The sequence below is a fragment of the Pleurodeles waltl genome, chromosome 6 (genome assembly GCF_031143425.1).
Source record: "Pleurodeles waltl isolate 20211129_DDA chromosome 6, aPleWal1.hap1.20221129, whole genome shotgun sequence".
NCBI classification, from domain to species: domain Eukaryota; kingdom Metazoa; phylum Chordata; class Amphibia; order Caudata; family Salamandridae; genus Pleurodeles; species Pleurodeles waltl.
In genome coordinates, this window is record NC_090445.1 from 1706784802 (window position 1) to 1706810471 (window position 25670).

Genomic DNA, 25670 nt, shown 5'->3' on the forward strand with positions numbered 1-25670 from the left:
CGCTCTTGCATCCGAGTCTAAACAGTAATGCTTAGTAAAGGTATGCACAGACTTCCATGTAGCAGCCTTACAAATCTCGGAAATTGGTACATTGTTAAGGAGGGCAGCGGTAGCCGCTTTTCCCCTTGTGGAATGCGCTTTTGGCCTAGCCAGTAATTGCTTATTAGCCAGTTGGTAAGTGTTAACAATACAAGACACAATCCATCTTGATATAGTTCGTTTAGACGCTGCCTCTCCTGTTCTTAAATGACCATAATTCAGAAACAAATGGCTAGAATGTCTAATCGGTTTTGTTTTGTCCAAATAGAATTTCAGCACTCTTTTTAAGTCTAAAGAATGCAATGCTTTCTCAGCCGGAGTCTCCGGATTGGGAAAGAAAGTCGGTAAAGATATAGTCTGATTGATATGGAATTCTGACACCACCTTCGGAAGGAAAGATGGGTGAGTTCGCAGAACCACTCTATTATCGTGAAAAACCGTGTACGGTTCTCTACAAGACAGAGCCTGAATTTCGCTGACCCTCCTCGCTGAAGTAATGGCCACCAAAAAAGCCGTCTTCCACGTAAGGTGCTGTAAAGAGGCCTTGTGGATAGGTTCAAAGGGAGGGCCCATAAGTTTTGACAGGACTACATTCAGTTCCCATGGAGGAGAAGGTCTCCGAATGGGAGGAAAAACCTTTTTCAAGCCTTCTAAAAAATCCTTGACTACAGGTATCGTAAAGAAGGATTCCTGAGAAGGCGACTTACGATACGCTGTAATTGCAGATAAATGAACCTTAATAGAAGATACCTGCAGACCAGACTTCGCCAGATGAAGTAAATAGGATAGTATGACGTCCTCCTGAGCTCGTATGGGATTTATACCTTGTTGAGAGCACCAGATGTAAAATCTCTTCCACTTAAAAGCGTAAGAACGCCGCGTGGAAGGTCGTTTTGACTCTTTCAAGATGCTCATGCACTCCTGTGAGAGCCCTAGGTGCCCATATTGTAGGAATTCAGGAGCCATGCTGTCAAGCTCAGAGAGGGAAGGTTGGGATGTAGGATTCTGCCTTCCATCCTGCTCAGGAGATCCGGTCTGCACGGCAACCTCCTGTGAGGTCTTTCCGATAAGTTGAGTAGGTCCGTGTACCAGAATTGGCGGGGCCATTGTGGCGCTATCAGAATCATTCTGGTTCTGGATTTGTAAAATTTGTTGATTACTGCCGGTATGAGGGGAATCGGTGGAAAGGCGTAGAGAAATGTCCCTGACCAGTTGATCAACAGGGCATTCCCTTGAGATCCCGGACGGCAGAACCTGGACGCGAAGTCTGGGCATTTTTTGTTTGTTTCGTCTGCAAAGAGATCCAACTGAGGTCGACCCCATTGACCGAAGATGTCCTCGACGACTTCGTCGTGTAGCACCCAGTCGTGCGCGTCTTCCAGATGTCTGCTCAGGAAATCTGCCTCTACGTTTTGCTGACCTGGCAGGTGTACCGCTGTGATAGACATTCCCCTGGCCAGGAGCCAATGCCATATCGTTTGGGATTCTCGAGACAGAGGTAGTGATCTTGTTCCCCCCTGTTTGTTCAGGTAATACATTGTGGTTGTATTGTCTGTCTGAACTAGGATAGATTTCCCCTGAACCAATGGAGAGAAAGATTTGAGAGCCAGATGGACTGCTCTGAGTTCCAGTAGATTTATGTGATAGTTCTTTTCCTTGTCGGACCACAGACCCTGAGCTTGGAAGGAACCCAGATGAGCACCCCAACCCTGAAGAGACGCATCCGTCACCAGAGTGTCGACTGGAATTGTCTGGTGAAACGGAGAACCTATCGACAGGTGTGGTCTGTGCATCCACCATTGTAGTGATTGAAAAGCCACTGTTGGTAGTCGAACTCTGTCCTCCCAGTGACCAGACTTTTGGCTCCAATTGTTCTCTAATGCCTCCTGAAGGGGCCTCATGCGTAGCCTGGCATTCGGGACAATGAAGATGCATGAAGCCATGGAGCCCAGAAGCGATGTCACCTGACGAGCTGTAGGTGCATCGGCTGTTAATAGATGTTGACACTTCCTGTGGATTGATAAAAGTCGTTCCTCCGAAGGATACACTCTTTGGAGCTCTGTGTTTAGTATCGCTCCCAGGTAGCGGAGGTTTTGTGTTGGAATCAAGGTTGACTTGTCGTGGTTGATTTGAAGACCTAGAGACTGGAAAGTTCTTAGAACGATATCTCGATGTTTTCTCGCCTGATCCGGAGATGAGGCCTTCACTAGCCAGTCGTCCAGGTAGGGATAGACGAATATTTTTTGTCTTCGAAGGTGTGCCGCTACCACTGCTACACATTTTGAAAAGACTCGGGGTGCAGACTTCAGGCCGAATGGAAGGACTCTGAATTGGTAGTGCTGTGACGCTATCTGGAAACGTAAAAATTTCCGATGTTTGGTTGCTATTGGGATGTGAAAATATGCATCCTGTAGATCGATGGAGCACATCCAGTCTCCCTGAAGCAGTTGCGGGACAATCTGGTGAAGGGCTAGCATCCTGAACTTTTGTTTTCTTATGTACTTGTTCAGGAGCCGTAAGTCCAGAATTGGTCTGAAGAGGCCCTGTTGACCTTTTTTCGCCACCAGAAAGTAACGGGAGTACACCCCTTTTCCTTTTTGTGCCGGAGGAACCTTTTCTACAGCTTTCTTTTGTAGGAGTGCGAGAACTTCCTTGCGTAGCAGGCTGAGATGAGAAGGAAAACACCTTGCTGGCGGCAAGTGTGGAGGAGGTTTTTTGAAAAGGAGAGAATAGCCATGTTCGACAATATTGAGCACCCATTTGTCTTTTGTGATTGAGTGCCACTCGCGAAGATGATGCGTAACACTTCCCCCCACCGGAGTGGTGCACAGTGCTGAGGGAAGCAATGCCTCATTGCTTTGATGGCGTCTTTGCTGTAGACTGTTGAGGTCTACTTGACCCTCTGTCTCTTGTGGGTCTACGTGCCTGAAACAGGGGACGTCCCTGTCGTTGTTGTGGCCTTTGAGACCAGTGAGGGGTTTGAACCCTCTGCTGGAATGGTCGTCTGTCATACGGCCTGTACCTCCGCCTGAAGTCTTTTTTACGTTCCAGGCCCACTGCCCTCATCGTGTCGACTTCCGTTTTCATTCGGGCCATCTCTTCATCCGCGTGGGTACCGAACAACGAACTCCCGCTGAATGGGAGGTTCAAAATGCGCTGCTGTGCTTCCTGCTTCAGACCCGTGAGCCGTAGCCAGGAAGACCTCCTAGCGCAGATTCCGTGCGCATACCCATGCGCAGCCAAATCCGCCCCGTCCGCCGCCGCGCTGATGACCTGGTTAGATACTAGGCCCCCTTCCTGCAAGATTTCCTGGAAGTCCTGTCTATCTTCCCTGGGCAACTTTTCTGTAAATCTGTGGAGTGAGTCCCACAGAGAGCGGTCATATCTGCCCAGAAGTGCTGAGGCGCTGGAGACCTTCATAGCAGATGCCGCCGTACCGCACATCTTTCTCCCCAGAGAGTCTAGGTGTCTGCTCTCCTTATCCGGGGGGACTGTGGAAGATGATGCCACAGAGTGTGTTTTTCTGGCTGCGGCTAAGATCACAGAGTCCGGTGGCGGATCCTTCCGCAGGAATAAAGGATCTTGTTCCGGAGCTTTGTATTTCTTTTGAATCCTAGCCGGGGCAGACTTTAGAGTGGCTGGAGACAGAAAAGTGTCCATAGTCGGTTGCAGCAAACCCGGTACTAGTGGCAGCAGTTTTCTCGAGACTGATCTGTGTTGTAGGGTCTCAAAGATAACTGAGGATGAGGTGGCCGGCTCTGGTACCTCAATATTTAGCTTCTGCGCTCCCCTTAGAAGAACCTCATTAAAAGTGGTGATATCATCCACCGGGGAAATCCTAGCAGGTGGAGAATCTGTGAGTGTGGGGGAGTAGCGCCCCACAGACGATCCTGAAGAAGACCAAGAAGGTGATCTTCTGCGTGGTGTTCGTGACCTGGTTCTCCTTCGGGAACGGGACCTGCTCCGAGAGGCTGTAGCAGAGTGTGCAGGTCTTGTGGTCGGCTGACGAGAAGCAGAACGAGCCCGTCCTGCTCTAGCTGTAGGCGATGGCGTTCTCGGTAATGAGGCAGTAGGAGAATACATCCTCGAGTATTGTGAATCCGGGGATGCTGTGATGGGAGAAACATGCCCCGATGCTCTGGAATGGGATGATGTACTCCTTATAGAGACCACCGGTGAGGGAGCTTTGTCCGCTGGCTCTACTGCCTGTGACACCGCTGAAGGTTGTGTCGACGTCGATTGTATCCTCGACGTCGAAGGTTGCGCTGGCTGGTCTGCTCTCGACGTCGAATGTCCTGACGTCGGAGGTCTTGCCGTCGAGTGTCTTGACGCCGATCGCCTATCACGGGACCTGGACCTACTCGCCGTCGTGTGTCTCGACGTTGAGTGGCGAGTGGTCGACGGCGGATGTTCATGCCGTCGAGGTGTTTTTGGTGTCGTGTCCTTCGACGCCAAGGGGTGAGACGTTCTCAACGGCGAACGGGAGCGCCGGAGATGACTCGACGCCGAACGGCGGCCTGCCGTCGACGGAGATGTACCCCTGTGTCCATGCTTCGACGTTTTGTCCCTCGACGTCGGTCTGGTCGCCGTCGACGGCGATCTATGCCGGTGAGACGGTGGTGCCGATGACGTCGATGGAGAACAAACAGGTACAATCCTACCTGTCGACGTCGAACGGGCCATTCCTTCTGCTGTAGGTCTGGGAAGTGAAGAGGATGTTGACTTTTTCCTCTCCTGAAGCCCATGTAGCCTGATCTTCTCTCTGTCTTTGAGAGTCCTCCTTGACATGTTCTTACAATACTTGCAGGTGTCAGGACAGTGACTCTGTGGCAGGCAGACAATACACAGAGAGTGTGGGTCTGACTGGGCTTTCTTCTTCCCACAAGAGGGACATTTTACAAAAAGAGAAGGCATTTTTCTGTCAGAAAAAACCTTCCTAGCTCAGACAAAGATATTACTTGTCGAGTGAAAAGTGAAAAACGCTTTTTTAAAGAATTTTTCTGAGGAAAACTCAGAAAAACTGAGAGCTCAATGCTCCAGGATCCTCTCAGAAGAAGCCGGAAAAAAGAACTAACTGTGAACCAACTGTCACCTTCCCTTCACCCCTGAGGCATGGTGGGATACTGGAGGTGCTCAGGGTCTTAAAGGCACGGTGCCAAAGTTTTTATGGTTCTCCTGTGTTAACCTGCATGCAGCCTATTGGCTAAGAATGCTTCATTGTTTTTCAATGTGGTTTTTTCTATTTTTCTCTGCTATTTACTGCTGTTTACTTCCCTATGTCCAGTTTTTGGGGCTTAGGTAGATATTTATGATCTATTGTGATTTTATAATATAATATAAAAAAAAAAAAAAAAAAAAAAAACTTGCATAGAAATAAAGCATTTTAGCCTATTTATGATTATAGCCTGCATTGCTGTTTTACACATGATAATATGTATGTATTTTATATATATATGCTCCGGGGTCCCCGCACAAGGGCGGGAATATTCAATGTTTATGACTATTGATGAGGATCCCCTGGAAGAGAAGGTAAGTTCTACTGGAATGTAACATCATGCAAAAGATTGTTACTTTTGCATTATCATTACAGCAAATGAACTGCCATTTCTGTCAATCTCAGTTTGTCATCCCAGTTGTCAACTATCTGTGACTACTGATCTTCAAGCGCTGCTGGAGCGGTCTCATATGTAATCCTGTATTTGGAACTAGAGCTGTATAGGACACAGTGGAACCCAGAAGCAATGGGCACTCACATGCCAGTGGATTCACAGTTTTTAGGAATTGCTGCCACTTCAGTAAAATTTCCGACATCCAGAAGGAAATACTTTTTCTTGACAGTTTCTAGAATTGCTCCAAACATGCTATCATTCTGACTGGCATCATAAATGATTTCTGATTGTTTGACTGATAGACATTCTATTAAGCACTCGTTCGAAAATATAAGTATCTTGGCGCTAAGGATCATTAAGTGCAAAAAAGGGTTAACCAACAATAAAGGGGACACAAAATAAGTAGAAAAGGTGGGTTTTAAAGCCTTTCCAAATGCATTCAAATCAAATATAACGAGCAATGTTTTGATGCTGATGTAGGTGAAAGTGAAGGAGGAAGGGCTTTCAAACAAGAATCTCATCCTTGCAGGGGTGCCATGCAGAGCATGGCGGCGAGCGCACAGCTGTGAAGTTCATGTGGAGGTTGTCAGCTGAGAGCACAGAAATCCTGAGTGAAATCGCACATACGTAGATCCGAGCTGCAGGGGATAACTAGTGGACCCCCCCCCCCCCGTACCCTCCCTCCCCCCACACACATCCTCCCAGAGCGGTTGTTCCCTAGAAGCCCCCGACGGAGCATTAAAAAACTGAATCAGGCACGGCACGATACAGCAATCAGAAAACCAAGAAAGCGATCTCCACCAGTGCCACGTTGGAGCTTGGCTCCTAATATACACACGGGTGTGAGACAGACAACGAAGAACATTGCAGACAGGAAAGACCGGTGAGCTACAGCGGAGGGGCGCATGCACTCATTTCTGACAGTGCTGGCGACCCAACCAAGAGAGCGCGGCCATCTGGAGCAAAGGAAGGAAAGCGGGCCTACAGGACTGTGATTGCCGTGACCTAGAGACAGTGTACTGTGTCGGAGGCAGCGAACTGACAAGGCGCAGAAGAACAACTAGGAGCTCATCTGGCATAACAATTGCTGCCTTGGGGGATAAAACTGGACACTGACTCTGAGTTTGTGGCCTCCCCACTGAGAAGGAATTACTCACCACACAACAAACAAAAGAAAGGGACCCAAAGGCCTACTGCCCTGCCGCATGAGAGTGAGCAATTTCCCCATTAGCCGAGTTGGAGAGCGGAAGAACCGGAGACGACTTGGACCCTTGTGAGTACTGCGTACTGAATAGGAAATCGCCCTGTCCATCCCCGAGATTAAAGTGACCTTGGCAAAAACCCTAATCTGCTGGAACCGGCAAACAGATCTCGGTGGGGGTCCGCGGAGGCTCTGGGATGGGAGAGGTGGGTTGGCTTAACATGGATCATCTATGTTACAGAGAGTGATATCACTGAATTAAATAGCAGATGCTTGAGGAACAGGTGCAAAAGGAAAAACCTAGTCAACTGAGCGAACCTCACGAATGATAGAAATAGCCCTCCTTGAACCAGACACTGCCACAACACGGCGAAACCCTAAAATTTCCACCTATGACGGGGAAACGTACACAATGAAGGCTGACTCCTGGCCGAGAATACAGATGCTGCAATACTGGAACCCCATGGGGGAGGGGGGGACAGAGATTAAGTGCTGATACTGAAATGGATACTTCATAACAAACCTTGCTAAACAGAGTCTAGGTGTAACTGGGGTGCTTGTGCCAGGTGACCTTGATCCAGAGACGGTACTGAAACAGACTGAAGCCCTGACCGAGGCGGACCGATCACCAGAGTACTGTTAGGGGAAGAAAGACCAGAATGATATTGCCACAAGAGTGGCAAGCTATTGAGCCTCATCACAGGCGTTCTGCACCACGACACATAAGCCATGGGGTGCCTTAAGTCCGCCCAGCATACTAAAAGTGACCTGTCCAAGATGGAGATGGACCTGCAGGACCCTCCACAACGCAGGGATGACGTGGGGTTCACATACAACGCCAATTTTGGCCGCCATTAAAGATACAAAAGAATCCTTGGAGAGAAAGATAGAAACAGTGGTGATTTAAGTTAAGCTGCTACATGACAACTACAAAAAACTGTCAGTGTGGCAAATGAATCCACCCTAGCCCAAACCTGACCCACAATACTCTCCCATGATAAGAAGCTAACACCCTTGAAAAAGAGCTCAAAATACTGAGCGCAAGAGTTGAAGATGTGGTAGGCTGCTCCCGCAAGGAATAATGTGTGGGTGGTGGGTCTACCAGAAAAAAGTGAGGGACAGTCTATGGTGGCATACATGGAGAAGTGGTTGACAGACACGGTGCTGGAAGGGAAACTCTCCAAATGGTTTTCAGTGGAAAGAGCCCACAGAGTGCCCACGAGGGACTTAACCCCTGAATCCCCCCTCCCCCAATTACAATAGTAAGACTCCTGAACTACAGAGATAGAGACACAATATTAAGAGCAGCAAGAACACACTGTGCTTGAAAGGTAGAGGGCGGTACAGTAACAATGTACAACAACAACAACAAAGAGCCACCTACCTCTCCATAAAGCACCACCTCGAAACCTTGAATATCCAGTAGGCATTGCTCTTACCGGCAACAATGTAGGTGGTGGCGGAGAGGCGAGACTCACTTCTTCATCAACCCAATAAAGGCCTGAAACTGTCTGGAGCGACTAGGACTGCTGCTACCAACGACTGATCAAAGAACACAGAAGAAGGCTGGAAGATGCAAAACCGTAAACGTAAACCACGAAGGCGACCCCCCCAGCCAACACACAAACTCGGCCATGAGCAGGCAGCAACGGAGCGAGCGGAGGTCGTAAAGGCAGTGGAGAAACAGACGGAAAAATCTAGTGGAACCAAATGGAATGTGAGACAAGAAACACTGGAGAACTCGGAAGAGGACGGCTCCGTGTCTACTGCATCAGAGACAAGTACACCACCGCCGGTGATAACTCCAATGACGTCGGAAGACTTCATCTAGAAGGATATAGATATTGTGAAAAGGACTCTGGCCTGGGAGACCAGATGAACAATGACTGAGACTCTTGCTACAGCAGCTGACCCAGGATACACCGCAGCACCCCTTACCACCACAAGTGGTAATCAAGTTATTGTACTGAACCAGTTGAATGGAGTTGGGGCGAATGGCGTACTGTGAACTGGGAGAGCGGCTAGTTCCAGGACTGCATCAGGGTAAGATAGGGTGGGGGGGGGAGGACACGTTAAACAAGTTTGTAGTTAGATTTTGGGGAAGGGGTAAAGTTGCCATGCAGGAAATGCTAACTATTTGGGACATTATCTGTACTAAATAAAAATGTAATGAAGAATACAGTGAAAGTATTAACATGGAATGTCAATAGAATGGGACGCTCACCACAGGTAAATACAAACTGCTGGGCGACTCTGGATATACAACAGGCACTGGCACGAAAATCCTTCCTTTTAGAGCTCACCAAAAGTTGGCAAGATACACTAGGTCACTATGTGGTTGTAGTGGGCAGATGAGAGGGACAGATGTTAGCCCTAATTAGCGTCTACGCACCACAAGGTCTCCAATCCGACACGCTACGGGCTCACAAGCACTGAAGACAGTGGGAGGTGATTTCAAAATGCTCATGGGATTCCGGCACGAATAGAACATACACTAAACAGGTGTGAATACCATGTGAAGGAAAGCTAGGAGGGTTTACCCGAACTGGGACTGTTGGACGTATGAAGGGCACTACACCCAACACTATAAAATACTCGAATTATTCAGGTGCACATAATATACAATCTTGTATAGAATACATTTTTACTCCTGCAATAACTCTACATCGTTGCACAAACACACAATTTCAAGGGCGAGGCGTGTCAGATCATTTGCGCTAGACTTCATGATACAGACACACACTGAGAATCGAATGAACACCTGTAACTGACAACATGGAGACTTACCTCGTCACAGGAAGTGGATAGATTATCCATGGTCATAGACCCATTACTTTAGAGAAAACACAACAGAGGAAGTAGACAGAATGACAAGATGGGAGACGTACAAAGTGACATTAAATTAAGGGGGGAGAACATAGCAGGTGAAGTAGCGGGCAAAAGGAAGAGAACCCAAAAATGCGATGAGTTAGAACATCAAATACAAAAACTCGAAGTCGCTCAAGCGCAAGAGCCGCGCATAGAGATAGGAAGCCAACTAAGAAAAACTAGAGACGAATACAGAGCAACAGCCACAAATGAGATGAAGCTGATGTACCAGGCCCAACAACGCCAGATATATGAGAACGGTGATAAGGCATGGAAGATGTTAGTGTGGTTGGCCCACAGAGAAGCAGGCAGGGCACACATTACAATGATGCTAGACCCTCAAGGGTCTATATACTAGTGTCGATATAGCTGACACAGTAGCAACCTGTATGAGAGACCTCTATAGGGGAGGAGATGGAACCACAAGAAGTCTCAAGGACTTGGTGAATGATTGTCCCTGTAGAAAGCTGAGCGATGCGAGCGCTGGGGCATTAGAGGAGACCGTGACAGCGGAAGAGCTGGGCACGGCGCTGGCTCAGCTGAAAAGTGGGAAAACACCGGGCCCCAGTGAACTCCCAGTGGAGATTCTTCAAGCCATGTACATCATTGTGAGACTGGGAACCTCCCAGAAGACCTGCGAAAGGCCACTGTAATCCCAGTGTTAAAGCCTGGGACACTAGCAGATAAGTGGGACTCATACAGCCCGTTGTCGATGTTGAAGGTGGGATGTCAAGATTCTAGCTAAGGCCCTTACAAACTGACTATGGGGAGTGATCACAGAGCTAATACACTCAGATCAAAATGGCTTTATGCTACATCGCTTCACCAGGTTAAATCTTAAATGATGATTATACAATAACTTAGCAACGGTGTCAGGGCTACAGATCCTGTCGGCATTGGCCTCCCTAGATGTCCACAAAGCCTTTGATTCAGTGGGGTGGCAATATGTGTTCAGGATATTGGCAAAGATGGGATTTGGTCCAAAATTCCCGAGACTGATTCAGCTACTGTACACAGAACTGCAGGCAAAGGTGAGTGAGTGCTGTCTCGAACCTTTCCAATGAGCAGGGAACATGGCAGAGATGCCCCTCGTCGCCGTTACTCTTTGCTCTAGTCATAGAACCGCTAGCTGAATGGGTATGTAGATACGATGATAGAGGGTTGGAGATAGACTACGACATGGGAGGAATGAATATCATTGTACGCTGCTGATATACTCTTATATTTGGCAGAACCGGATAAAGACCTGAAACGCATTAGGGACATATTTGAGATATATGGTCAATATTCTGGACTGCAAATTAATTGGAACAAATCCCTGATATTTCCAGTGGCTCACTGGAAAGCAGATACTAAGCTTTCCCGTGCTGCTAAGAGTGGAAAGAACACATTTTAAATACCCGGTACTGTGGGTGTCCAACTCACCGGTCTTACATATGGAGGACAATAGTACGCCACTAGTCAGGGGCTTAAGAGAAGATGCCAGGCATTGGGGGGGACCTACCACTGTCATTATTGGGGAAAGCAGCACTATTTAAAATAACACTCCCGAAGTACCTTTATATTTTGCAGATCACAGCGTATAGGCTCCTTAGCATCTTTTTTTAAAGGAGTAGACACACTGATACAATCATTAGCAGATGAATAGCTCTCCCCCCACCTCCCACGTTCAGTATATGAGGGAGGTATTGCACTGCCTAGTATACGTAGATATTAAGAGGCTGCACACTTATCCATAATTAATGAATGGGCCTTTGCCTTGCAGACACACCCTGCGCTCCTACTCGATAGGGAGACGCTCTATCAGGGAGAAAATTAGGGAAGGACGCAACTCCAGCCACAAGGTTGACAATAGAGCTGCGGCACCAGTTACATAGGGAAATGGGATGGAAGGATCGCCTGACGCCACACCCCTCTATGGATGGGCAATAGACTACCAGGGGTGATAGCACTGGAGAGATTCAGACAATGTGACCTCATGAGACTCAGCACACTAGCAGACGCCTGGGACAGAAATGAAATGGCCCTATTTACATACCTCCAACCAGAATACTCAATGCACCCCTTACAATATTACAAATACCTCTGAATGAAACATGCGTCAAAAACACAGATAGCAGCAGAGGAAGAAACCATTGAGTCCACCCCCTTAGAATATCGGCCATTTCACAAACATATCAAACACTCATGAGAAATACCCAGAAAGATCTGGACGCACTGAAGCATAGATAGCAGGAAGACCTAGGCGACATAGAAGACGATGAATAGGCAGAGGCGCTGCAATTCCCCAAAGAGGCTGCGATTAAAGCTACGAACAGACTGATACAGCTCAAAATGCTGTTTAGTCTCTACTATACCAGAACACAACTGAATGCCATGGAGAGACTTCCTAACGCGCTCTGTCTGCGACAGTGCGGCCGAGGCGGAACACTACACCATATACTGTGGGACTGTCCTAAAGTGATCAGATTCGGGGCTAAAGTCCACCACCGATTGGACGGGTCCTCGGGCATTACACTTGGCATGATAGCAAAAAAGAACACTGCTAGGAATTTGGCAAAGCACAGAAGCCGCCTCATATCAGTACACTGATAAACTTAAGATTCTTACTTCCGAAACAAGAGATAGCACGAAAATAGTGAGCACCTGGAACCCCTAAGATAGTAAACTGGAAACAAGAGATGGACATATGTTGCGCACAAGAGGAAGCAATCTATACCAGCACTGAATGCCCAAAGACGTTTGACAAGGTATGTACAGGATGGAACAGTTTACCTGACAAATAAGCCTGCCAACTTGGGGGAGGAGTGAGAGGAAAGGGTGGGAGGGAAGTGTGAAGCTTCTGTATTTGAATATATAACATCAATAAAATACTATTTACAAATAAGAATATTCTCCTTGCACAATAACAAGCACCCACCTGTTGCTTGTAATATTTTGTCTAGCCCCTAAAAGAGCAGAGGACAGAGAAGAGGGGCCAAGGGAGTCTTTGCTGTGAATTGGACAGTCGACGTCCAGATAATTATGCTGACTGATACTGCCCTGCAAACTTTGAGCCATGCCTCTGATTGTCGGAATACTCATATTGTTGTTGCTACTGCTGGCTCTAGGTGTGGCCAATTAAGGGACTGAATGATCTGTCTTCTGTAAAAAAAAAATCCAGGTTTTGTAAGTGTAACTTCTTTTTTTAACACACTGGTTTCTTCCAGCCGCATCACTTTTACAGCCTCTATTATTTGTCTTTATGCAGAGCATCTCTTCTGTGCACTGACCAACAAATGATTTGTCACCGAAAGGCAGGTTCACAATCATCAAGTGGGCTCAGGCTATAGGGATGTTAACTGCATCCACGATGATGATTTTCACTGCATAATTCCACAGTAAATATCTGTAATTGCCAAATCTGAATGCTCGATGTCTGTACTGATGAGATTGTCGGCCAGCAACACAATTACCTACACAACCTCCTGAAATTCTTGACTCTGACCTTTGGGAAGTTCATCGGGTACAACCATACCTTCTAGGAGAACCAGACCACTTGCAGATTTAAGTGCTGTGGAGGTTGTTCCACAGATTTTCTTTCCAGGAGCACTCAATAATTTGTGCACTTTATCTGAGAAGCAGACGTCCCCAGTGCTCAAGGATGTTTCCTATGGGCCACAGACCAAATGACTGAGTCCAGAGTTGGGTAAATACAGAGGAAGCATAGATCTTGCTCTGTAGCCTTATATTTCTTCAGCATCTGATGAGTGGCCAATTGTGTCATGGCCAGGGAGAGAAATATTTCTGTCCCATAAACTTTGTTATTTATTGCTCTTGCCAGAACTGTCTCCATAATGACAAATACTGATGTGTTGTAACAGCATATTAAATGTGGATGCACTGGGGACACCCTAGATGGAGACTCAGTATTGGATATGGGAGTGTGGGATGAACTAGAAGACCACTCATCTGAAGATCTGTCAGAAGACAGAGGAGACTTCGTATAGCTGCAAATCCTAGGTGGGCGATCCTCAAATGGGGCTAGAGGCAAAAAATTGAGGTAGGAGGTTGAGGAAGCTCCTGCAGTTTATGCTCTATGACTTATGGAAACTTTTCCTTATGGGATGGCTACTTGGTTGGTAGAGACGGTAGGTTAAGAGGCCTCAGAAGTGTCTGAAAATGATCCTGCCAAGCTTCAAGCTGAACACAGACTTGCTTGCATCTTACATATTCACACCTTCAGCAGCAATTTTAAGTTCAGATGCTAAAGTGTGGTATTGTAAGATGGTTGAGCATTGAACTGGGTTATTTTAAGTAAAAATGCAGCCAGTGATAGATTTTGACAGGTGCTACAAAGTGTTGTTTATGCTGGTTTTACAAATGATTTGTAATCGAGGGCTATAGATTTGAGTATCCCTGGGTTCCCACGCAAATAAGTTTATGACTATCAATAAAGCTCCTAGGAGGCAGAACAAACAAGATACATACAAACGTGCCATAGATCAAAGATCAAATTATCCCCTTGAAAGAAGAAGGCTGTCACCCAAGAGAACCAACTAGGAGAGCGTTGATATGGCTACTGACCATATGAAACTCAGCCTCTGAAATAAAAAGTCTGAGAAAGCTAACTCTTCACATTCATAAAGAAGCACACCACCACTCCACCTTCGAGCTACTTGTGCGCATTTGACAGTTGCTCATTCTCTTTCAGCTATTGCTTGATCCAAGCTTTGAGGTGTTTTGCTCATTGCCCAGGAGGGTTATTAATCTCCTCAAGCATACATGAAGGATACAGGCCTACATTTGTTCAGCTTCTTATATCAATGAAGCTTCATACAGGGATTTATTCTTACACAGACCACACCTGGATTTAGCCGGTTAAGGCTGATCAGTGTATGATTAAATCGGTTTACCTATTGAAGAACTGCTGCACACAGGACACCAGTAATAGGGGGAGAGACCATATGATAGTCTGCTTTGTTGGAGTCTACACTTAACCACTTCATAGCTTAATTTTTGTGCTGGCTCAGAGAAAACTAATTGTGTTTAATAACACAGCACGTTTATAAAACAACGACCTCTTGACATTGTAAGGTGTGTCGGGAATTACCTTTGTTGCCACAGCAAACACACACTGCCGGCACATCCAGGAGCTTCCTGGCCATTCGGCTTCGCAGACGATTCTCGGTAGGTGACATTCTTGGTGGTACGCTGAGCACGGAGACGAAAAAACATGTCAGCTACTGTCATTAATTGTGCAACACATGAGAGATGTTGGGATGGATCACACTCACCGTGCTTACACTTTCCACAGTGGACCAGTTTATTCTGAGGGGATACTGCCTGTTCATTACAGGCACAGCATACTTGTTCCTTCCCAGGCACAGCAGCTGGAGATAACAAACAGCAATAAGCACCAGCATATGCTATGCAGCCAGCTACGCAATAGATAAATAAGAAATGCAATATAGCACACAAATGTTTGCTTTCACAAAAAAAAGGTATGCAGACACAACATGCTAATACATCATATTTGTGAAGCACACAGAGCTTGCATTCACAGGACGCGCACACACTACATGCATGGAAAGCATGACAATGGCATTAACACATTTTTAGACTATGAAGATGTGAGTCCATATTAAAATATTTATTTTGATATTTGCAGTGTGCACTACTGCGTGAGAAAATGGAGAAAGTGAAAGAATTTGAGCAGCTGGGTCTCTGAACAAATGGGTCATAAAGTAGTGGTTTTCAAGAGTGTTCAGAAGACAGAGCTGTTACAGATGGGCCATGCATGTCAGGTGATGAGCTGCCCAATACAAACATTTTACAGTTGTTTGCCACCAACAGGGAATTGACAGAAGTTCGCTTAACCAGATTCTTGTGAAGCAACATAGCTGCATTGAGAGAGTTTATCTGGCCTGAGACGGACTTTCCAGTTCTGAGTCAGTTTGTTCTGTGAACTTTGTAACTCAGGGAACGTTTGCAAAGGTATCCAGTGTACAGCCTTCAGATGAGGTTGCATGTAATCCTGCGTCCAGAGTTTAAGATGCGCTGTAATGCTATGCTCAGTAATATTTAAGACTTCTTAAGTAGAGGGATATTAGAAAGTCCCCAAAAGGAAGTGCAATAGACAAGATTGGGGGTGGTTAGCGATGTGGTCTGCGACAGAAAGGATTTGCTTAATTCTGAAACATAATTGAGATTGAAGTTGCCAGAGAGATCACGTTTCTGAAGTGGACATCAAAGGAGAGAGTTTGACCAGTGCAATACCAAGACTATCTGCTTGTTTGTTGAGATGTAATGATCAATGATGACTACTTTAAAGAAGGAGAAGTGGAGGTTAACAGAAGGCACTACGAACCCTAAGATGATGCAGCACACATGTTAATAAAAGTGAAGAAGAAATGTTTCGGTCGGGACTTACCCTGGCTCGAGCCTGCCAGAGGTTGTATGTATACATTAAAATAAAATGAAGTGATGAGAGAAAGGGGTTTTCATTAACTCTGAGGGCAATGAGGATAAAGAGGGGACATAGAAAGTCTATTGGCAGATGAATGATTTTATTTTGAACTTGAAAGCCTCTCACTCTTTTCTGCCCCCCCCCCCCCCCCCCCCTTCCCGGTGATGTTGTTTTCCCATTCTTCACTCAGGCTCAAAACACGCTCTGTGATAATATGTAGGTAGATCAAATAGCTGGAGAGAGCTGCTCTTTATGATCCAATCTTTCCAGCTGAAATAAACATGCCAGTTGCAACTGAGGAAAAAAACCTGGTCCTTAATAGTTTTTGTGAAATGTTTGTTATTAACTTGGAGGGGTGTGGGATTAGGAGCCTGAGGTCTATTTGCATAAATGGATTAGTTACTTACCTGTAAATCCTAGTTCTCTTCCAGGGGTATCCTCATCAAAGTCATAAACATTGAATATTCCCGCCCTTGTGCGGGGACCCCGGAGCATATATATATAAAATACATACATATTATCATGTGTAAAACAGCAATGCAGGCTATAATCATAAATAGGCTAAAATGCTTTATTTCTATGCAAGTTTTTTTTTTTTTTTTTTATACTATAAAATCACAAATAGATCATAAATATCTACCTAAGCCCCAAAAGCTGGACTTAGGGAAGTAAACAGCAGTAAATATCAGAGAAAAATAGAAAAAACCACATTGAAAAACAATGAAGCATTCTTAGCCAATAGGCTGCATGCAGGTTAACACAGGAGAACCATAAAAACTTTGGCACCGTGCCTTTAAGACCCTGAGCACCTCCAGTATCCCACCATGCCTCAGGGGTGAAGGGAAGGTGACAGTTGGTTCACAGTTAGGTCAGTACTTTTTTACGGTGACAATCTGTGTAACTGATCAGAAAGATAATCTGTCCTGCACTTCTAGGAGACTTAAGTCCGGGGAGGAGGGTGGGTTGTTTATGACTTTGATGAGGATACCCCTGGAAGAGAACTAGGATTTACAGGTAAGTAACTAATCCTTCTCTTCCAGGGGATCCTCATCAATAGTCATAAACATTGAATAGATTAGCAAGCCCATCCCTAAACTCTGCGGACTGTCCGAAAGAAGTGCAGGAAAGAATACATATTCATGCAAATAGATTTCTAAGAGAGGCCTGCCCCACCTGGGCATCCGCTCTTGCATCCGAGTCTAAACAGTAATGCTTAGTAAAGGTATGCACAGACTTCCATGTAGCAGCCTTACAAATCTCGGAAATTGGTACATTGTTAAGGAGGGCAGCAGTAGCCGCTTTTCCCCTTGTGGAATGCGCTTTTGGCCTAGCCAGTAATTGCTTATTAGCCAGTTGGTAAGTGTTAACAATACAAGACACAATCCATCTTGATATAGTTCGTTTAGACGCTGCCTCTCCTGTTCTTAAATGACCATAATTCAGAAACAAATGGTTAGAATGTCTAATCGGTTTTGTTTTGTCCAAATAGAATTTCAGCACTCTTTTTAAGTCTAAAGAATGCAATGCTTTCTCAGCCGGAGTCTCCGGATTGGGAAAGAAAGTCGGTAAAGATATAGTCTGATTGATATGGAATTCTGACACCACCTTCGGAAGGAAAGATGGGTGAGTTCGCAGAACCACTCTATTATCGTGAAAAACCGTGTACGGTTCTCTGCAAGACAGAGCCTGAATTTCGCTGACCCTCCTCGCTGAAGTAATGGCCACCAAAAAAGCCGTCTTCCACGTAAGGTGCTGTAAAGAGGCCTTGTGGATAGGTTCAAAGGGAGGGCCCATAAGTTTTGACAGGACTACATTCAGTTCCCATGGAGGAGAAGGTCTCCGAATGGGAGGAAAAACCTTTTTCAAGCCTTCTAAAAAATCCTTGACTACAGGTGTCGTAAAGAAGGATTCCTGAGAAGGCGACTTACGATACGCTGTAATTGCAGATAAATGAACCTTAATAGAAGATACCTGCAGACCAGACTTCGCCAGATGAAGTAAATAGGATAGTATGACGTCCTCCTGAGCTCGTATGGGATTTATACCTTGTTGAGAGCACCAGATGTAAAATCTCTTCCACTTAAAAGCGTAAGAACGCCGCGTGGAAGGTCGTTTTGACTCTTTCAAGATGCTCATGCACTCCTGTGAGAGCCCTAGGTGCCCATACTGTAGGAATTCAGGAGCCATGCTGTCAAGCTCAGAGAGGGAAGGTTGGGATGTAGGATTCTGCCTTCCATTCTGCTCAGGAGATCCGGTCTGCACGGCAACCTCCTGTGAGGTCTTTCCGATAAGTTGAGTAGGTCCGTGTACCAGAATTGGCGGGGCCATTGTGGCGCTATCAGAATCATTCTGGTTCTGGAGTTGTAAAATTTGTTGATTACTGTCGGTATGAGGGGAATCGGTGGAAAGGCGTAGAGAAATGTCCCTGACCAGTTGATCAACAGGGCATTCCCTTGAGATCCCGGACGGCAGAACCTGGACGCGAAGTCTGGGCATTTTTTGTTTGTTTCGTCTGCAAAGAGATCCAACTGAGGTCGACCCCATTGACCGAAGATGTCCTCGACGACTTCGTCGTGTAGCACCCAGTCGTGCGCGTCTTCCAGATGTCTGCTCAGGAAATCTGCCTCTATGTTTTGCTGACCTGGCAGGTGTACCGCTGTGATAGACATTCCCCTGGCCAGGAGCCAATGCCATATCGTTTGGGATTCTCGAGACAGAGGTAGTGATCTTGTTCCCCCCTGTTTGTTCAGGTAATACATTGTGGTTGTATTGTCTGTCTGAACTAGGATAGATTTCCCCTGAACCAATGGAGAGAAAGATTTGAGAGCCAGATGGACTGCTCTGAGTTCCAGTAGATTTATGTGATAGTTCTTTTCCTTGTCGGACCAAAGACCCTGAGCTTGGAAGGAACCCAGATGAGCACCCCAACCCTGAAGAGACGCATCCGTTACTAGAGTGTCGACTGGAATTGTCTGGTGAAACGGAGAACCTATCAACAGGTGAGGTCTGTGCATCCACCATTGTAGTGATTGAAAAGCCACTGCTGGTAGTCGAACTCTGTCCTCCCAGTGACCAGTCTTTTGGCTCCAATTGTTCTCTAATGCCTCCTGAAGGGGCCTCATGCGTAGCCTGGCATTCGGGACAATGAAGATGCATGAAGCCATGGAGCCCAGAAGCGATGTCACCTGACGAGCTGTAGGTGCATCGGCTGTTAATAGATGTTGACACTTCTTGTGGATTGATAAAAGTCTTTCCTCCGAAGGATACACTCTTTGGAGCTCTGTGTTTAGTATCGCTCCCAGGTAGTGGAGGTTTTGTGTTGGAATCAAGGTTGACTTGTCGTGGTTGATTTGAAGACCTAGAGACTCGAAAGTTCTTAGAACGATATCTCGATGTTTTCTCGCCTGATCCGGAGATGAGGCCTTCACTAGCCAGTCGTCCAGGTAGGGGTAGACGAATATTTTTTGTCTTCGAAGGTGTGCCGCTACCACTGCTACACATTTTGAAAAGACTCGGGGTGCAGACTTCAGGCCGAATGGAAGGACTCTGAATTGGTAGTGCTGTGACGCTATCTGGAAACGTAAAAATTTCCGATGTTTGGTTGCTATTGGGATGTGAAAATATGCATCCTGTAGGTCGATGGAGCACATCCAGTCTCCCTGATGCAGTTGCGGGACAATCTGGTGAAGGGCTAGCATCCTGAACTTTTGTTTTCTTATGTACTTGTTCAGGAGCCGTAAGTCCAGAATTGGTCTGAAGAGGCCCTGTTGACCTTTCTTCGCCACCAGAAAGTAACGGGAGTACACCCCTTTTCCTTTTTGTGCCAGAGGAACCTTTTCTACAGCTTTCTTTTGTAGGAGTGCGAGAACTTCCTTGCGTAGCAGGCTGAGATGAGAAGGAAAACACCTTGCTGGCGGCAAGTGTGGAGGAGGTTTTTTGAAAAGGAGAGAATAGCCATGTTCGACAATATTGAGCACCCATTTGTCTTTTGTGATTGAGTGCCACTCGCGAAGATGATGCGTAACACTTCCCCCCACCGGAGTGGTGCACAGTGCTGAGGGAAGCAATGCCTCATTGCTTTGATGGTGTCTTTGCTGTAGACTGTTGAGGTCTACTTGACCCTCTGTCTCTTGTGGGTCTACGTGCCTGAAACAGGGGACGTCCCTGTCGTTGTTGTGGCCTTTGAGACCAGTGAGGGGTTTGAACCCTCTGCTGGAATGGTCGTCTGTCATACGGCCTGTACCTCCACCTGAAGTCTTTTTTACGTTCCAGGCCCACTGCCCTCATCGTGTCGACTTCCGTTTTCATTCGGGCCATCTCTTCATCTGCGTGGGTACCGAACAACGAACTCCCGCTGAATGGGAGGTTCAAAATGCGCTGCTGTGCTTCCTGTTTCAGACCCGTGAGCCGTAGCCAGGAAGACCTCCTAGCGCAGATTCCGTGCGCATACCCATGCGCAGCCAAATCCGCCCCGTCCGCCGCCGCGCTGATGACCTGGTTAGATACTAGGCCTCCTTCCTGCAAGATTTCCTGGAAGTCCTGTCTATCTTCCCTGGGCAACTTTTCTGTAAATCTGTGGAGTGAGTCCCACAGAGAGCGGTCATATCTGCCCAGAAGTGCTGAGGCGCTGGAGACCTTCATAGCAGATGCCGCCGTACCGCACATCTTTCTCCCCAGAGAGTCTAGGTGTCTGCTCTCCTTATCCGGGGGGACTGTGGAAGATGATGCCACAGAGTGTGTTTTTCTGGCTGCGGCTAAGATCACAGAGTCCGGTGGCGGATCCTTCCGCAGGAATAAAGGATCTTGTTCCGGAGCTTTGTATTTCTTTTGAATCCTAGCCGGGGCAGACTTTAGAGTGGCTGGAGACAGAAAAGTGTCCATAGTCGGTTGCAGCAAACCCGGTACTAGTGGCAGCAGTTTTCTCGAGACTGATCTGTGTTGTAGGGTCTCAAAGATAACTGAGGATGAGGTGGCCGGCTCTGGTACCTCAATATTTAGCTTCTGCGCTCCCCTTAGAAGAACCTCATTAAAAGTGGTGATATCATCCACCGGGGAAATCCTAGCAGGTGGAGAATCTGTGAGTGTGGGGGAGTAGCGCCCCACAGACGATCCTGAAGAAGACCAAGAAGGTGATCTTCTGCGTGGTGTTCGTGACCTGGTTCTCCTTCGGGAACGGGACCTGCTCCGAGAGGCTGTAGCAGAGTGTGCAGGTCTTGTGGTCGGCTGACGAGAAGCAGAACGAGCCCGTCCTGCTCTAGCTGTAGGCGATGGCGTTCTCGGTAATGAGGCAGTAGGAGAATACATCCTCGAGTATTGTGAATCCGGGGATGCTGTGATGGGAGAAACATGCCCCGATGCTCTGGAATGGGATGATGCACTCCTTATAGAGACCACCGGTGAGGGAGCTTTGTCCGCTGGCTCTACTGCCTGTGACACAGCTGAAGGTTGTGTCGACGTCGATTGTATCCTCGACGTCGAAGGTTGCGATGGCTGGTCTGCTCTCGACGTCGAAGGTCTTGCCGTCGGAGGTCTTGCCGTCGAGTGTCTTGACGCCGATCGCCTATCACGGGACCTGGACCTACTCGCCGTCGTGTGTCTCGACGTTGAGTGGCGAGTGGTCGACGGCGGATGTTCATGCCGTCGAGGTGTTTTTGGTGTCGTGTCCTTCGACGCCAAGGGGTGAGACGCTCTCAACGGCGAACGGGAGCGCCGGAGATGACTCGACGCCGAACGGCGGCCTGCCGTCGACGGAGATGTACCCCTGTGTCCATGCTTCGACGTTTTGTCCCTCGACGTCGGTCTGGTCGCCGTCGACGGCGATCTATGCCGGTGAGACGGTGGTGCCGATGACGTCGATGGAGAACAAACAGGTACAATCCTACCTGTCGACGTCGATCGGGCCATTCCTTCTGCTGTAGGTCTGGGAAGTGAAGAGGATGTTGACTTTTTCCTCTCCTGAAGCCCATGTAGCCTGATCTTCTCTCTGTCTTTGAGAGTCCTCCTTGACATGTTCTTACAATACTTGCAGGTGTCAGGACAGTGACTCTGTGGCAGGCAGACAATACACAGAGAGTGTGGGTCTGACTGGGCTTTCTTCTTCCCACAAGAGGGACATTTTACAAAAAGAGAAGGCATTTTTCTGTCAGAAAAAACCTTCCTAGCTCAGACAAAGATATTACTTGTCGAGTGAAAAGTGAAAAACGCTTTTTTAAAGAATTTTTCTGAGGAAAACTCAGAAAAACTGAGAGCTCAATGCTCCAGGATCCTCTCAGAAGAAGCCGGAAAAAAGAACTGACCTAACTGTGAACCAACTGTCACCTTCCCTTCACCCCTGAGGCATGGTGGGATACTGGAGGTGCTCAGGGTCTTAAAGGCACGGTGCCAAAGTTTTTATGGTTCTCCTGTGTTAACCTGCATGCAGCCTATTGGCTAAGAATGCTTCATTGTTTTTCAATGTGGTTTTTTCTATTTTTCTCTGATATTTACTGCTGTTTACTTCCCTAAGTCCAGCTTTTGGGGCTTAGGTAGATATTTATGATCTATTTGTGATTTTATAGTATAAAAAAAAAAAAAAAAAAACTTGCATAGAAATAAAGCATTTTAGCCTATTTATGATTATAGCCTGCATTGCTGTTTTACACATGATAATATGTATGTATTTTATATATATATGCTCCGGGGTCCCCGCACAAGGGCGGGAATATTCAATGTTTATGACTATTGATGAGGATCCCCTGGAAGAGAATGAATATTAACTATTATTCAAGCTAAAGCACCGAGCTGACAAACCGGAGTCTTACAGTCCTTATTTTTCAATATGAAATACAAGAACTTTGCAAAGATGTTCGCTAATAGCCTTATCAGGGTTAACTCATAGCAACTTTATGCTAGGTAGGTCCACATTCACAATTTAAGCCACCCATATAACGCTTTGGCAGATAATTGCAATGGAATCTATTGGTACCGCTAGTGGACTTTTGGTTGCCTGGAAAAAAGGATTTATTTATTCACAGTCCACAAAAGGATGAGACAGGGTCCCAGGAATCAGGAGTGGAGACCCTCAAGGTTCCATGCTGTCCCCACCACTGTTCAATGTCTAAATGGCATCTCTTATCTGCATAATCTACTTCTTCATCCTGTCACACTACAACTATGCCAGTACCACCATGAACATATTTAATGTGTCCAAGCCCGCAGTATCTAGGAGCCACCAATTCTATGACTGTCTCCATGAGATTAGCTGCTTAATGTTCAGAAATTAGCTGAAACTTGACCCTTACAAAATTGGCATCCTTGTTGGTGGCAAGAAAAACAATGGCCCTACACCAGCTGCCCTTGCCAAAAACCATGGAGCATTTTCCCAAACGCAGAACACCTAGATTTACTCATGGATTTAGGTTGTCCACATAGGCTTCTTCTACTTCCAGTACCACCAAGAACTGCAGGAAGTGATAGCATTAATCATTTCACACCTTTATAAACCAATGCCAATTTTCTTGGCCTCGCTGCATACCTCGCAAAAAGGTTAGAAAGGTTACAAAATGCAACACTTGGATGTCTGTTAGACATCAACCCCAAAGAACATACATTACCAGCACAACACAAACTGGTTACCAAACATCTTGTAAGGTTCAAACACTACACATCATGTATAGAGGCCTCCAAGATACACTCCATGAATTCTTACAAAATTTAACTTTCTCAAACACTAGCTTCCATGAGTCTTAAGATCTAGTAACGCCCTGATGATCACAAAAGCACCACTCAAAAAGAAACAAACAAGAGGCACAGGTTCCCCATCCTGTCTGCAAATCTATGGAACTATGATAAAGGATTAGGAACAACAAAAGACAGCTTTTCTTTCAGGAGAAGATTAAAAACCTAGCTTTTTAACTTCCCTTACTAATGCCACTTTTGCTAGCCCATCAGCCAACACTGATCACCACCCAGACAAGAAACATAATTTAGTTACTGCACACCTTTGTGATCCATTCTTCTGATGCTCACCAAATACAATAAAAATTGAAATACACCATTCCCTCTACTCAAACATATCTACATATAACAACATACAACACACAAATATGTGAGACTGGCAAGCAGAACCACATCTACGCTGCACATATACTTAAGAAGCACCTTAAACTCCTAGACATTTCCTAGAGCACCCCCTATTTTCCATTACATTCTTACCCATCACGCTAGCATACCTCTCTTACAGATGTAATAAAGACTGAACATATGAATGCCCCTTGACTTAAACACACTGGCTAACACTCAGAAGAGGTGCATTTCTCCCAGCCCGCTTGCCACACAGCTCCCCCACCTTCTTATTGCAGTTACTCCAATCCCTCAAACCATTGGCCTCCACCAAACCACACTACCTTTAGTAACAATCTTTCTGGTAGACACTCTACCTACTTGCATATTAGTCACCTACGAATATCTTAGGCACAGCTAGATCTTGAAACTCATGACATAACTCACCAGTGCTGGTAGAAGGCTCTGGCTCCATGACACCAGAAGTGGATTTGTAATGACTTGACTGAAGGCATGAAGTGCTCACCCCCACATCTTGATGTCATTTTTTGCCTGTTTTGATGTTGTACTTTTCAAGACGAAGGCGAGAAGATTGTCAAGCACAGATCGGTACAATCCAAAAACTAACTTGGCATCTTATTATGAGGCCTATGACTTTCCTTCAGACCGGGGAATATGGTGAGAAATCTGTGGATAGACAGGGTATCCACCAGAAAGAACGTTACTGAAGATAAGTAACTAGTTCTTCTGATAAACACCTCTACCAGCAGATTCCTCGCCACTGAATAGGGTCTTAAAAGGTGCGTAGAGTGATGATAGGCTCACCTTAGGATGGAAAAACATTTTAGTTTGTAGGATGAGAACGTCTGGTAAGATGCATGTGAACTGTGGTCAGACATTTAGAGCTTACGCACCGCGCTGAATTAACAGCAACCAAAAACACTGTCCTGATGGTCATCAACTGCAACAGGCAACTATGCAGAGGCTCACCAGAGCACCCATCACAAAGGTTAAAACCAAATTCATATCTTACTGAGACATGACAAACAGTGTTTAAAGAAACATGTTTTTTTCCCCTCATTCACCTCAGCCTCTAAGCCAACTCTATTCTGAAACCTTTGGCACCCTCTCAAGAACAGAGATAGCCTGAGCCAGGGGCTCCAATTAGCTCTCACATGGTCTCCCCGCAGTAGAGGGAACCTCCACCAGGCAGGAGATAATGGAAAAAAGGTGTCTAATCATTGGACATCTAGGCGTCCTTACCCCCAAATCTTGTCTTTAGAGTCTTACTCCCAGACCAGATCTAAATATACCTCTTTAATTACCATTCCATTCCATTGGAGAGGGGAGGGGGGGGGGGGGTGGAGGCAAATTCTCTCCGTTTGTCATACCCTTAAAAACTTAATGGCAGCTATTAGACAGTGTAGCTTTCAAGGGGTCCACGCGATTTACAGAACACCATGCC

The 25670-nt window shown here is 46.4% G+C and overlaps 1 protein-coding gene across 3 annotated transcripts in view; it reads right to left on the minus strand.

The window, feature by feature from the left end:
* The window catches only part of PHF1 (PHD finger protein 1), a 607606-nt gene that overhangs the window by 499650 nt on the left and 82286 nt on the right, over positions 1–25670 (minus strand). For all 3 annotated transcript variants that reach the window (XM_069241858.1, XM_069241855.1, XM_069241857.1), the window contains exons 4-5: positions 14994–15089; positions 14810–14910 (exon numbers count right to left, since the gene is read on the minus strand). In XM_069241858.1, coding sequence (XP_069097959.1) covers positions 14810–14910; positions 14994–15089 — 197 coding nt within the window. The remainder of the gene's footprint in view (positions 1–14809; positions 14911–14993; positions 15090–25670) is intronic.